Below are 15,453 nucleotides of genomic sequence, written 5' to 3' on the forward strand. Positions count from 1 at the left end.
ATGGGTATATATTTAGTAGGCCTATAACTTAGCATGTTTTCATAGGTTCTAAGCCGAAAAGGAGGAGGAGCATTGATGAGCCCCCTTATTGTGAGTTCTATGGATTGTAATTTTGTATTCATCTGTACATAAATAAATAATTGTGATGGCCAAGAGAACGGTGCATGTTGATCTAATTGTGTACTTTTGTTGACTGTTGGTTTTGTGTGTGTTTGTTTGTCAGTGTCAGGTGATGCAGAGTTCAGAGTCCTTGTCTTTGGGAGAAGTGGTCGCAATCAATTTTCTCTGACAAACTCCATTCTGGGGACAGATGTGTTCGATGATGAGGTCTGCAGGATTGCAGAGAGTCAGAGACACAGGAGCGAAGCGTTCGATAGAAAACTAGCTGTGGTCAACACCCCAAACCTCTCTGAGTGTGAGGCATCAGAGAAAGAGCTGAACAGGGTGTTCAAGAGGTCTGTGTGTATGTCCTCTCCTGGTCCCTACGCCGTCCTCTTTGCATTAGACCTGAGCAACATCTCACCAGGTGCCGTGCGCATCCTGCAACTCGTCACAAAGCATTTTGGGGACAGCATCTTGAACCACATGATGGTTGTGGTGTGCCACGAAGGGGAGAAGGAGGATTCAGCTCTTGAGGAGAGAGTCAAGACTATCAGAGACTTCAGGGAGCTCATTGAGAAGTGTGGCCAAAGGTATCACCTCTTCAATGAGAGAAAGGCCCGGAGAGATGAGAAGGTTTCCAGACAGCTCCTGGAGAAGATGGACAACATGGTGAGGGAAAACGCAGGCAGATTCTACTCCAATCACCAATACGAGGAAGCAGAGGAGAGAATCCAGAAAGAGGAGCGTTTCATGATGAAAGCGAGAGAGAAGGAGATGCTGACAAAGTGGAAGGAGCTGGAGAGCAGGCACACAGGTGAAGGTCTTGAAAAGGAGCTGCTGCAGTTTGAGACAGCGATAAGAGTAGAGAACCGAGAGAAGGCTGAGAGGAAGATTTCAGAGATACTAGGATTTACTCTCAGAGCAGTTGACTATGCTGCCGCAGTAGGTAAAGGTGCAGCTGTAGGCGCTTTATGTGGAGCAGTCATGGGGTTTGAGGGAATGGCGGTGGGAGCTGTTATAGGTGCCGTTGTTGGGGGTGTCGTAGGAGGTGCTGCCAGAGAGGCATGGGGTTACGTCACAAACGCTGCTGAACAAATTAATAGACGTTGAGACAATGGTGCCTTCATTGAAGATGCATTGCACAGTTTAACAGATTGTGAATGTCATATTGATGACGTTCCTGCAGAGTTTAACACCACTGTCAGATTTGTAGAGGTCTGAGGCCAATCAGATCAGTAATTACACTTATTTGTCAGTGAGAAATATTCAGAGATGTATGTTTTCTAGATAATAGACGTTGTTTATTTTTGATTGATGATCTCGTTATGGTATTAGTAGATTATTTTACACAGATTCATTCTTGAAATATGTAATTATGGATAAAGTGAGCTGCTTTAACGATGAACATTCTAAATGTATTGTTGTTTTTGGTGTCTTTGGAATTCCCAATAAATCTGTGTACATTTAAATAAGTAAATGTAAATATACAATATAAATCCATTTTTGAAAGAACATAGTTCTTATTTTTTATATAACTTCTGGTGTAGGAGTCTCTATTGTGCCTGATAAATGACCAGATTTTGAAAATAAATCCCTGTTTTGTTTCCCTGTGGTATATTTATTGTGTTAAAGCACAGATCTGATCTTCCATTGCATACTGAACAGTCTCAGTCAGGAGAGACCCGTCTGTCTCCCTGGGTTAACTTGCTCTTTCAGCTTCAACACTTCCATCTCAAAAACATTCCACTTAATCTTTCCACCAGCCGTCCCTCCTACACTCCTTCACGGCTACACAGCTAAACTCCTGCACTCCTTCACGGCTACACAGCTAAACTCCTGCACTCCTTCACGGCTACACAGCTAAACTCCTGCACTCCTTCACGGCTACACAGCTAAACTCCTACACTCCTTCACGGCTACACAGCTAAACTCCTACACTCCTTCACGGCTACACAGCTAAACTCCTGCACTCCTTCACGGCTACACAGCTAAACTCCTACACTCCTTCACGGCTACACAGCTAAACTCCTACACTCCTTCACGGCTACACAGCTAAACTCCTACTCTCCTTCACGGCTACACAGCTAAACTCCTGCACTCCTTCACGGCTACACAGCTAAACTCCTACACTCCTTCACGGCTACACAGCTAAACTCCTGCACTCCTTCACGGCTACACAGCTAAACTCCTGCACTCCTTCACGGCTACACAGCTAAACTCCTACACTCCTTCACGGCTACACAGCTAAACTCCTACTCTCCTTCACGGCTACACAGCTAAACTCCTACACTCCTTCACGGCTACACAGCTAAACTCCTGCACTCCTTCACGGCTACACAGCTAAACTCCTGCACTCCTTCACGGCTACACAGCTAAACTCCTGCACTCCTTCGCGGCTACACAGCTAAACTCCTGCACTCCTTCACGGCTACACAGCTAAACTCCTACACTCCTGCACAAATCCTCTCTAGCAGGGCTCTGGTGTCCAGCCTTCCACGATGACTACTGGATCTCTGGCTGCAGAACCCACTGATACTGTACTGTACAGTACCCCTCCCTCCCTTCTCTCATCTCTCTCTCTCTCTTTCTCTCTCTCTCTCTCTCTCTCTCCCTCTCTCTCTCACTCTCTCTCTCTCTCTCTCTCTCTCTCTCTCTCTCACTCGCATCTCTCTCTCTCTCGCACTCGCATCTCTCTCACTCACATATCTCTGTTTGTATAGCTGTTTGGCAGCTCTAACACCCTGGACCAGAGGTACTGCAGGGCCTGGTTCTGCTGTTTGGCTGCTCTAACACCCTGGACCAGAGGTACTGCAGGACCTGGTTCTGCTGTTTGGCTGCTCTAACACCCTGGACCAGAGGTACTGCAGGGCCTGGTTCTGCTTTTTGGCTGCTCTAACATCCTGGACCAGAGGTACTGCAGGGCCTGGTTCTGCTGTTTGGCTGCAATAACACCCTGGACCAGAGCTACTGCAGGGCCTGGTTCTGCTGTTTGGCTGCTCTAACACCCTGGACCAGAGGTACTGCAGGGCCTGGTTCTGCTGTTTGGCTGCTCTAACACCCTGGACCAGAGGTACTGCAGGGCCTGGTTCTGCTGTTTGGCTGCTCTAACACCCTGGACCAGAGCTTCTGCAGGGCCTGGTTCTGCTGTTTGTCAGCTCTAACACCCTGGACCAGAGCTACTGGAGGGCCTGGTTCTGCTGTTTGGCTGCTCTAACACCCTGGACCAGAGGTACTGCAGGGCCTGGTTCTGCTGTTTGGCTCCTCTAACACCCTGGACCAGAGGTACTGCAGGGCCTGGTTCTGCTTTTTGGCTGCTCTAACACCCTGGACCAGAGGTACTGCAGGGCCGGTTCTGCTGTTTGGCAGATCTAACACTCAGGGTGGGCCCTTACCTGAGACTGCCCTGGGTTGCTTTCCTCTAATCTCTTCCTTCTCCCGTAGTGTGCACTTGTTCACTTCACATTACACTTATTTGAAATGAATGGAAACTAGCTTATAGTCCATGGCTCCACCAATCAAATGCTTTTACATTTGTGGGGAGTAGTGAAGAAGTGCACACTTCAGGAGGAAGGAGAGATAATTTGGACGTAGTCAATGTCTAAGGTTACAGCCACCTCCCAAAGCAAACACCTGACTGAACACACCTGGATTAAACCCCACCCACAGTACCTTTTCTAGGAACTCACCTGTCACCTGGCCTCTGAATACAGGAAGAGAGAGACAGGCTGACCAGCGACCGAAGTACCTGGCCAGGAACGAATGGGACAGGTAAATATTGAACACAGCTTGGGAACAATAAAGTTTATTCTATTCTATTCTATCCTCCTTGTCAGGATGTCGGCTCTCTGTTCAGAACAGTATGTGAAACATCCATTTTCTTTTTAACATGTTTACGACTGCTCAGGTCAGGACGTCACTTTTCTCAGTTCAGGAAGTCACAACTTTATAGGTACTATACTATTTGTTTATAACAGGGAAAAGGGGAAAAAAATGCAATTTCACTTTGAGTTAAAACAAACAGTTATGAGTCTAGTGAGAATAATAGCTTGCAGAGCTCATGCTGGTATTGAGTGGTGGTTCCTTGATTATGTAACAGAATATCTGGCGCTACCTGTTCTACTACATACCAAGGAATTTTACGCTCTCTCTGTCTCTCTCCAACACACAGACACAGACAGAGACAGACAGACAGAGATAGAACCACATGCACGCACGCACACAATTTTATTTGAATGACACAGATGATCACATAACTAACTAGGCTATGAGACACACACAGAAACATGATTTGCGATTTCAGGTGAATCTGTGACCTGAAAGAGTTCCAATAGTGCCATATCCATACACAAGTCGACCATGGAGTTCATAACAATTCCACTTCCTTTGAGAATCTTCACATCCTGTCTTTTGTCCAATCCGATTGGATAAAGCTGGAACGTGACTCCGCTTGCTGCAGTGATGTCAAGGACATGAAGTCATAGCTTTTTGGTCGGAGTCTGTTGGCTGCACCGAGTCTTAATGGCTTCCTCTCCTATACCGCATGTGGTTTTATCCCAAATGGTACCTTATTCCCTTCATAGTGCACTACTTTTGACCCAGGGCTAATAGGGAATAGGGTGCCATTTGGGACGTACACTGTATTTAAGACAAAATATGTTCCCTCTAGTCAGTGTTAACATCGTCACTTCAACAGCCCTCCGGTGTCCTTGGGTTTATATGAGTTTTATAAACCTGTGTCCTCTTCCGTTTGTTATTTGTCAGCAAATGGGAAAGGTTATTGAATGAATCAAATGGGAAAGGTTATTGAATGAATCAAATGGGAAAGGTTATTGAATGAATCAAATGGGAAAGGTTATTGAATGAATCAAATGGGAAAGGTTATTGAATGAATCAAATGGGAAAGGTTATTGAATTTATCAAATGGGAAAGGTTATTGAATGAATGAAATGGGAAAGGTTATTGAATGAATGAAATGGGAAAGGTTATTGAATGAATCAAATGGGAAAGGTTATTGAATGAATGAAATGGGAAAGGTTATTGAATGAATGAAATGGGAAAGGTTATTGGATTTATCAAATGGGAAAGGTTATTGAATGAATGAAATGGGAAAGGTTATTGGATTTATCAAATGGGAAAGGTTATTGAATGAATGAAATGGGAAAGGTTATTGGATTTATCAAATGGGAAAGGTTATTGGATTTATCAAATGGGAAAGGTTATTGAATGAATGAAATGGGAAAGGTTATTGAATGAATCATATGGGAAAGGTTGTTGAATGAATCAGTCTGTCATTTCACCTTGGAAAGTATGATTGTATTACAAGAGCATTTTCCTCCCTGCTGAGAGAGAACAGTCACTTACAGTGCCTTCGGAAAGTATTAAGACCCCTTGACTTTTTCCACATTTTGTTACGTTACAGCCTTATTCTAAATTGGAATAAATAAAGATTGCAAAAATTCCTTACAACCTGTTTTTGCTTCATCATTATGGGGTATTGCTGAGGGGGGGGGGGGACAATTTAATCCATTTTAGAATAAGATTGTAACCTAACAAAATGTGGAAAAAGTAAAGGGGTCTGAATACTTTCCGAATGCACTGTAACCCAACTTTTTCACTTTGACTAGTTGATTAAGTTTGACCATGAAGCGAGTGAATACTGTGGCTTTTAATGCACGCTCTTCTTCCATTGAAAACACAGAATTGGGAAACCTTCGATAACTGGTAACGAAGCTGTACCAGTGAACTGTGTCTGGCCTATCAAATGGAAGTATTACGTGACAAGAACATGAAGGTGTTCAGAGATTGATTTCTATGTCGTCCTTCCAGGGCATGGCATCGACCATCTCTACCATCAGCCTGCTCTCTGAGAGGCACTTCCTGTGTCCGCTGTGTAAGGACATCTTCAGCAGTCCCGTGACCACTCCATGTGGCCACAGCTTCTGTCAGGCCTGCCTGTGTGGGTACGTCCCTCTTTAAGTTGTATTATCTTATGATTATAAAAATGGAGGTCGGGGCATCTGATATTGTTCGCTGAACTTTATTGAAAGCATTGCAGAGGATACATACATTGTTGTTCACTGCCTCTGTAGCTCAACTAGTGCATGAGTAAAACATGGAATGGATTAATGAGTTTATTAGTTATCAGCATGATGAAAACATGGACTGGATCTTTACAGGTACTGGACCCGGCACCGTTCGGACTACTGTCCCCTCTGTAAGAGGTTGTTCCATACCAGGCCAGACCTTAGTGTCAACCGCATCCTGGCTGACGTCTCTGACAACTACAGGAAGACGAGGCCAGAGAGCCCTGAGGAGAGCCACGACACGGTACCCAGTGACCTTAGTACAACATCTTGTATCTTAGTACATCTTGTGTACAACATCTTGTATCTTAGTACAACATCTTGTGTACAACACCTTGTACAACATCTTGTATCTTAGTACGACATCTTGTGACATTAAGAGTGTTATAGTGTGGACAGTATATAAATAATTACATTGAATATGTGTTGTACTTACCTGCAGTATAGTATGATTGCTATTCATGTGGGCATGGTTATTATTGGCATTGACCGTGACCTTTCCCCTTTTATGATGTCATCACCAAGAGTCAGATCTGTACAATGTGACTCTACCACAGGTTGAGTGGGCTGTATCGTTCTGCTGTTTTTGTACCGTTTGTACACCTTTTATTTATTGGGTTGAAAGTAAAGGAAAGTATTTTTGAAATGCGTGTGGGCATTCCTTGTCAAGTTACTACAAACTTTTTGGTATAACTAACAGATCTCTTGATGTCATGATACCTTGGTGTAATCCTCTTCTGCAGCCACAGGTTGTAGACATTGACCAGATGATCCAGGAGAGACTGCAGAAAGTCGACAGACTCAGACACTCCCTGCAGCTCCTCAAAGTGAGTCCCAATCCCACATTGACCCCTAGCCCCTAACACCGGGGGCTCTCCAACACTGTATCCTGGAGAGCTTCCTTCCTGTAGGTTTTCACTCCAACCCCAGTTGTAACTAACCTAATTCAGTTTATCAACCAGCTAATTATTAGAATCTGGTGCCCTAGATTAGGGTTGTAGCGAAAACTTACAGGACGGTATCTCTCCAGGTACAGGGTTGGAGAGCCCTGGCCTACAGGACGGTATCTCTCCAGGTACAGGGTTGGAGAGCCCTGGCCTACAGGACGGTATCTCTCCAGGTACAGGGTTGGAGAGCCCTGGCCTACAGGACGGTATCTCTCCAGGTACAGGGTTAGAGAGCCCTGGCCTACAGGACGGTAGCTCTCCAGGTACAGGGTTAGAGAGCCCTGGCCTACAGGACGGTACAGGGTTAGAGAGCCCTGGCCTACAGGATGGTAGCTCTCCAGGTACAGGGTTGGAGAGCCCTGGCCTACAGGACGGTAGCTCTCCAGGTACAGGGTTAGAGAGCCCTGGCCTACAGGACGGTAGCTCTCCAGGTACAGGGTTAGAGAGCCCTGGCCTACACCCCATGTCCTTATGTAGATCTAGATGAGTTAGACAAATCCACCACATTTACCACATACATGTATTGTCCAATCACACCTTTTCATCTTAAAGTGATGTGAGATACAGACATGTATTTTATCCAATCAGAACTTATGTCTGAGATATTGACAGTCTCTAGTCCAATTAGAACTCACGTCTGAGATATTGACACGTCTTTCTGTCCAATCAGAACTCGTGTCTGTGGGAGGTGCGTGAGAGCCAGAAGGTGTTCTCTGCCCTGGTGAGTTCCATGGAGAAGAGTCACAAGGCCGTGGTGACAGCCATCGAGGAGAGAGAGGGGGAGGAGGAGGTCTGTAATGTACAGCAATACTATTATTTATTTATGAACTTATTAACTTAGAATAAAAAATTATAATGGATTGGATTTATTTAGCACCTTTCAACCAACTGAGGTACTCAAAGCGCTTTACATAGTAAGGGGAAAACTCACCTCATCCACCACCTTATGACAGAAATGCACTGTGGTTATCAATATACCAAATGTAACAATGTCTGTGTGTTTCTTTAGAGGATTGTTGAGAAGCGGGTGAAGGAGTTGGAACAGGAGATTAAACAGCTGAGGAATGGAGACACTGAACTGGGGCCTTCTCATTCTCAGCAGAGCCATGATGAGCTATGTGGTGGTGGTAAGAAGACTGTTGCTGTGGTAAGCATGGAGTAGGGTGAAGTCGCCCTAGACGCTAGTCTTGGGTCAGTTTTGCATTTTCCCCAACTAATGGTTAAGGTTAAGATTGGGGAGGGGAAGCTGATCCTAGATCTATACCTAGGGGAAACTTCTCCCCAGTGCGGTAAGCATATACTTAAGTAATAAGGCCCAAGGGGGTGTGGTATATAGCCAATATACCAGAGCTAAGGGCTGTTCTTACGCACGACGCAACGCTTAGTACAGCCTGGATACAGCCCTTAGCCGTGGTATATTGGCCATATACCACAAACCCCTGAGGTGCCTTACTGCTATTATAAACTGGTTACCAACGTAATTAGAACAGTAAAAATAAATATTTTGTCATACCCGTGGTACACGGTCTGATATACCACGGCTTTCAGCCAATCAGCATTCAGGGCTCGAACCACCCAGTTTATAATGTCTGATATACCACGGCTTTCAGCCAATCAGCATTCAGGGCTTGAACCACCCAGTTTATAATGTCTGATATACCTCTGGCTTTCAGCCAATCAGAATCCAGGACCCAAACTACGACTGCACGCTGACCTTTGCTTCCTCATGTCGTCACTTCCAAAAAGAGTTTGAAAAACAGAGTTTCTTAACAGTTTCTATCATGGCCACAGAAGAAAATGCTTGAACCCTTAACTTAGTACCCCGACTGCCTATATTTCATCTTCAAATATGACAGTGTTTGTTTGTTTGTCCTCTATGAACGTTGCAGAGCACCACTTCCACCCTGGGTTACTCTGAGAGGAGGGACTGGTCCAAGGTTACCATGGAGACAGACCCCTGCATGGGCGTGACCAGGAGAGCAGTGTCAGACCTGATGGACATGGTCAAGGGAGAGCTCAACAGACTCTCTAAAGCTGGTCAGTATTACGCTACGGATACTATCTTTCATATAATACTGGATACATCTTTTACAGTTCTACATCCACCCTCAACACTTTAGTAGCCTACATGTTTTGTGTTGATTAGACGTCTGTCAGCATCTGATACATGATTACAGTGTTCTTCTACTGTAGATATTTTGGGTGAATGAAATGTCAGACCTGTTTGTCTGGGAAGGATTCTTACTGGAACTGTTATCTTTTGCAGAGCTGAAGAAAATACAGAAATACACAGGTATGTCTCCGCCTGCCCAAAGAGTTAGATATGCCATAAGATGTGTCTTTTTTGCTGTTCTTAAAGGCCCAGTGCAGTCAAAATTCTGTTTTGCATGTGTTTTATATCATATTGTACAACAGCTGATGGAACTAACACTGTAAAAGTGTGGAAAAGTCTTATTTCCTGATAGTTGCAGGTATGTCTCCACCTGCCCAAATAATTAGCTACGCCATAAGATGTCTTTTTTGCAGTTCTTAAAATACTTGTTTTACCAAGGTGAGTTTGCTGTTGCCATGGCACTAATAGGTTTCTCTTTCCTCCCTCTACCCTAGTAGACATCTCCCTGAGTCCCAAGACGGCCCACGCCTCCCTCTCTGTCTCAGACGACCGGAAACAGGTGCGACACACAGACAAACACCAGGAGGTCCCAGACAACCCCAAGAGGTTTGACCGCGTGGCCAACGTCCTGGGCAGAGAGTCCTTCAGCAGCGGCAGGTACTGTAATGTCCCTCTTTATACTGTTTGCCTATATAATACCATTGTATATCTATATATCTATATTATCATAAAGATCTATGATCATATATCTATGGTTCTAAGAACGGAGGTCAGGCCGTCTGATATAGTTTATTTGTTGAAACTATTGCGGGGATCATACTTAAGTAGAAGTTAGGATTCACTCCTGGCTCTTTAGCTTAACTAGTGCTGTAGTAAAACATGGACTGGACTTAAATACTAAGTTCATCAGTTGTAATGATGAAAACATGGACTGGACTTTAATACTAAGTTCATAATTTGTAATGATGAACACATGGACTGGACTTTTGTTGACTCCATTCCAGGTCCTACTGGGAGGTGGAGGTGGGAGAGAAGCTAGAGTGGAACCTGGGCGTGGCCAGACAGTCCATCAACAGGAAGGGGAAGTTTACAGTCAGCCCAGCCAATGGCTTCTGGACACTGAGCCTAAAGAGCGGGGGTCAGTACGTAGCTAACACCTCCCCCACCATCACCCCCGTGGGCCTGGAGCAGAAGCCCAGGAAGGTGGGGGTGTTTCTGGACTACGTGGAGGGCAGAGTGTCCTTCTACTGCGCGGAGACTGGAGTTCACATCCATACATTTACAGATAGCTTCACTGATAGACTACACCCGCTCTTTAGTCCTGGGAGGCAACATGGGGGCATGAATATCGCTCCTCTGGTTATTACTACTAGCTTCTGTAGCATTTGAGCCCCCCGACTTAACCCCCACACCTGGAATATAGTCATTTAATAATTCCATTATGTAGCCTGATGTCTCATAAAGCCCACTCAGTCCTCTCTCATGTCTGCATTTTCTGTTGGATAAGCCTGCCTCCTTCCTTATGTTGAGTTAGTGCAGTATCTGTATTATCAGGGAATTAGCTGGGTAATCAATAGTAATGCTATAATTTATTTGAATTATAATTTTTGACAGTATAAATGAACCCTCTAATATATATTTTTTACAAAGTGTTGATTTTTAATTTCTGTGGATCATTTTAAAAATCAAGTAAATTATTCACATACATTCTACTTCTAGAATGACTAATGTGAGTAATCTCATAATCCATGCCGCAGTCATGCTACCTAGCTGGCTAACAGCTGGCTAACAGCTGGCTAACAGCTGGCTACCTAGCTGGCTAACAGCTGGCTACCTAGCTGGCTAACAGCTGGCTACCTAGCTGGCTAACAGCTGGCTACCTAGCTGGCTAACAGCTGGCTAACAGCTGGCTACCTAGCTGGCTAACAGCTGGCTAACAGCTGGCTACCTAGCTGGCTAACAGCTGGCTAACAGCTGGCTACCTAGCTGGCTAACAGCTGGCTAACAGCTGGCTACCTAGCTGGCTAACAGCTGGCTAACAGCTGGCTACCTAGCTGGCTAACAGCTGGCTAACAGCTGGCTACCTAGCTGGCTAACAGCTGGCTAACAGCTGGCTAACAGCTGGCTACCTACAGTGGGGAGAACAAGTATTTGATACACTGCCGATTTTGTCAAAATCCAGAAAATCACATTGTATGATTTTTAAGTAATTAATTTGCATTTTATTGCATGACATAAGTATTTGATCACCTACCAACCAGTAAGAATTCCGGCTCTCACAGACCTGTTAGTTTTTCTTTAAGAAGCCCTCCTGTTCTCCACTCATTACCTGTATTAACTGCACCTGTTTGAACTCGTTACCTGTATAAAAGACATCTGTCCACACACTCAATCAAACAGACTCCAACCTCTCCACAATGGCCAAGACCAGAGAGCTGTGTAAGGACATCAGGGATAAAATTGTAGACCTGCACAAGGCTGGGATGGGCTACAGGACAATAGGCAAGCAGCTTGGTGAGAAGGCTACAACTGTTGGCGCAATTATTAGAAAATGGAAGAAGTTCAAGATGACGGTCAATCACCCTCGGTCTGGGGCTCCATGCAAGATCTCACCTTGTGGGGCATCAATGATCATGAGGAAGGTGAGGGATCAGCCCAGAACTACACGGCAGGACCTGGTCAATGACCTGAAGAGAGCTGGGACCACAGTCTCAAAGAAAACCATTAGTAACACTACGCCGTCATGGATTAAAATCCTGCAGCGCACGCAAGGTCCCCCTGCTCAAGCCAGCACATGTCCAGGCCCGTCTGAAGTTTGCCAATGACCATCTGGATGATCCAGAGGAGGAATGGGAGAAGGTAATGTGGTCTGATGAGACAAAAATAGAGCTTTTTGGTCTAAACTCCAATCGCCGTGTTTGGAGGAAGAAGAAGGATGAGTGCAACCCCAAGAACACCATCCCAACCGTGAAGCATGGAGGTGGAAACATCATTCTTTGGGGATGCTTTTCTGCAAAGGGGACAGGACGACTGCACCGTATTGAGGGGAGGATGGATGGGGCCATGTATCGCGAGATCTTGGCCAACAACCTCCTTCCCTCAGTAAGAGCATTGAAGATGGGTCGTGGCTGGGTCTTCCAGCATGACAACGACCCGAAACACACAGCCAGGGCAACTAAGGAGTGGCTCCGTAAGAAGCATCTCAAGGTCCTGGAGTGGCCTAGCCAGTCTCCAGACCTGAACCCAATAGAAAATCTTTGGAGGGAGCTGAAAGTCCATATTGCCCAGCGACAGCCCCGAAACCTGAAGGATCTGGAGAAGGTCTGTATGGAGGAGTGGGCCAAAATCCCTGCTGCAGTGTGTGCAAACCTGGTCAAGACCTACAGGAAACATATGATCTCCGTAATTGTAAACAAAGGTTTCTGTACCAAATATTAAGTTCTGCTTTTCTGATGTATCAAATACTTATGTCATGCAATAAAATGCAAATTAATTACTTAAAAATCATACAATGTGATTTTCTGGATTTTTGTTTTAGATTCCGTCTCTCACAGTTGAAGTGTACCTATGATAAAAATTACAGACCTCTACATGCTTTGTAAATAGGAAAACCTGCAAAATCGGCAGTGTATCAAATACTTGTTCTCCCCACTGTAGCTGGCTAACAGCTGGCTACCTAGCTGGCTAAAAGCTGGCTAACAGCTGGCTACCTAGCTGGCTAAAAGCTGGCTAACAGCTGGCTACCTAGCTGGCTAAAAGCTGGCTAACAGCTGGCTACCTAGCTGGCTAACAGCTGGCTAACAGCTGGCTACCTAGCTGGCTAACAGCTGGCTCACATGCCCAGTATGGTTTAAGATGGCACTGGAATAAAGGAAATGGGGTCCTCTGGATACATACTCCAGGTGATGTGATTGAAAGGTAGGATTGATCATCTCTTTGTCTGGTTCCCCTGTGACTGTTTGGAGCCTCTAACTCTTAAAGGTCCAATCCAGCCGTAAAAAAGAATAATAGTTAAATCAATTCTGGTTAACAATTAAGTTCCTTCATGTGATTGTTTTCAATTAAAATTGTCAAAAATAAGCAAAAATAGCTTCATAGCGAAGAGCAATTTCTCAAGCAAGAATTTTGCTAGGACTGTCTGGGAGTGGTCTGAGTAGGGGAGGGGAAAACTGAAAACTAGCTGTTATTGGCAGAGAGGTTTGGAACTCTCTTGGTCTACTACCAATTTACGGCCTGGTGATGTCACCAGGCAGGCCAAAACTCTTTTCAAATAGCTCTTACACTAAAAGGGCATTATCATCATTTTCACAATTTCACAGATTTATTCCAACCTCATAGTGTGGGAAATATACAGTACCAGTCAAAAGTTTGGACACACCTACTCATTCAAGGGTTTTTCTTAATTTTTTACTATTTTCTACATTGTATAATAATAGCGAAGACATCAAAACTATGAAATAACACATATGGAATCATGTAGTAACCAAAAAAGTATTAAACAAATCAAAATATATTTTATATTTGAGATTCTTCAAATAGCCACCCTTTGTCTTGATGACAGCTTTGCACACTCCTGGCATTATAAACACAGGAATGTCACGTTTTTGACTGCACTGGGCCTTTAAAGTTGGTAGCTCCACTAGTGCTCCCATCCACTACAAGACCATCCACTACAAGACCATCCACTACAAGACCATCCACTACAAGACCATCCACTACAAAGACCATCCACTACAAAGACCATCCACTACAAGACCATCCACTAAAAAGACCATCCACTACAAGACCATCCACTACAAGACCATGGTGTTTACCTACGGAGTAGCAAGGAGAACTGCCCCTCCCTACCTTCAGGCTATGCTCAAACCCTACACCCCAACCGGAGTACTCCGTTATGGTCTCTTGGCCCTCCCACCCCTATGGGAGGGCAGCTCCCGCTCAGCCCAGTCAAAGCTCTTCTCTGTCCTGGCACCCCAATGGTGGAACTAGCTTCCTCATTTACATTTACATTTTTAGTCATTTAGCAGACACTCTTATCCAGAGCGACTTACAGTTAGTGAGTGCATATCTTCTTTTTTTTCCTTTTTTTTCCCTCATTAAGCTAAGACAGCAGAGTCCCCTGACTCACTACTGTAAGTCTCTCTGGATAAGAGCGTCTGCTAAATGACTGACTACTGTAAGTCTCTCTGGATAACAGCGTCTGCTAAATAACTCACTACTGCCCAGTCAAAGCTCTTCTCTGTCCTGGCACCCCAATGATGGAACTAGCTTCCTCATGAAGCTAAGACAGCAGAGTCCCTGCTCATCTTCCGAAAACGTGTGAAACCCTACCTCTTCAAAGAGTATGTTAAAATAAGACATCTCAGTCTTATTCCTCCCATACAACTTCAATTGTATTTCTCTTTCCTACTAGCACTGACTTTGCTGATAACATCTTATTGAGTTAAAAAGGAACTTACTACGACTGTGATATGTGGTTGTCCCACCGAGCTATCTTCAGATGAATGCACTAATTGTAAGTCTCTCTGGATAAGAGTGTCTGCTAAATGACTGACTACTGTAAGTCTCTCTGGATAAGAGCGTCTGCTAAATGACTCACTACTGTAAGTCTCTCTGGATAAGAGCGTTTGCTAAATGACTTAAATGTCAAATGTCAAAAGTTAATTTAGATCCCTGTCTGTTCTCCCAGTACTTCCTGTTTCTCTCATTGGTCAGTTGAATTCTCGTCATTGATTAGCATGGTTAACAGGTTGATGGTTGATTACCACAGCTGCAACTATCCTTTGGTAACTCACAAAGTTCCAGTTAAAGGCAGGTCTTCAGTAGACATGATTTTCATCTACATTGTCCCCCTTTCATTCACGTGAACAGGAGGTAGAGTAAAGGGAAATAACTGAACTAGAACCCTCTGTGACCCTCCTCAGTCACCAACTTCAGTTGAACCCGTAAAACATTAGAAACAGGCGGATGAAAAGGATGGCGCACATCAAAGAACAAGAGAGAGAGGGAGATGAAAAAGAAGACAGGAGGGGTTGTTGGCCTGGAGGGATGGAGGGATGGAGGGATGGGGGGTCGGAGAGAGAGAACAGCAGTGGAGAACAGCATGTCATTGTACTTGATCACCAGGCACTGGGAGACACTCACACACACACACACACACACACACGGACACACAAGCTTACCCAGACACACTGACATTCACACTGAC

The 15,453-nt window shown here is 44.7% G+C and overlaps 2 protein-coding genes across 2 annotated transcripts; both read left to right on the forward strand.

Moving 5' to 3' along the window:
- On the forward strand, positions 1-1,670 carry LOC311103269 (GTPase IMAP family member 9; the record flags this gene model as incomplete). The annotated part of the gene is made up of 3 exons (XM_084144802.1): positions 1-4; positions 46-90; positions 224-1,670. 3 exons carry the CDS (start codon positions 1-3, stop codon positions 1,210-1,212), a joined length of 1,038 nt encoding a protein of 345 aa, XP_084000928.1. The 3' UTR covers positions 1,213-1,670.
- A 2,090-nt stretch (positions 1,671-3,760) lies between these two features.
- LOC311103784 (E3 ubiquitin-protein ligase TRIM39-like) lies at positions 3,761-10,955 on the forward strand. The gene is made up of 10 exons (XM_084145438.1): positions 3,761-3,870; positions 5,929-6,062; positions 6,279-6,429; positions 6,929-7,012; positions 7,803-7,922; positions 8,142-8,279; positions 9,022-9,169; positions 9,399-9,425; positions 9,740-9,902; positions 10,250-10,955. Exons 1-10 carry the CDS (start codon positions 3,862-3,864, stop codon positions 10,632-10,634), a joined length of 1,359 nt encoding a protein of 452 aa, XP_084001564.1. The 5' UTR covers positions 3,761-3,861; the 3' UTR covers positions 10,635-10,955.
- The last annotated feature ends 4,498 nt before the right edge of the window (positions 10,956-15,453 follow it).

This window comes from Coregonus lavaretus (assembly GCF_964263955.1).
Source record: "Coregonus lavaretus genome assembly, chromosome: 28".
NCBI classification, from domain to species: domain Eukaryota; kingdom Metazoa; phylum Chordata; class Actinopteri; order Salmoniformes; family Salmonidae; genus Coregonus; species Coregonus lavaretus.

Excerpts from the sequence above, each read along its gene's own strand:
- LOC311103784 (XM_084145438.1), top strand. Across the intron at positions 6,430-6,928 it reads CTGAGGAGAGCCACGACACG|CCACAGGTTGTAGACATTGA; the intron begins GTACCCAGTGAC and ends CCTCTTCTGCAG. Across the intron at positions 9,903-10,249 it reads GAGTCCTTCAGCAGCGGCAG|GTCCTACTGGGAGGTGGAGG; the intron begins GTACTGTAATGT and ends ACTCCATTCCAG.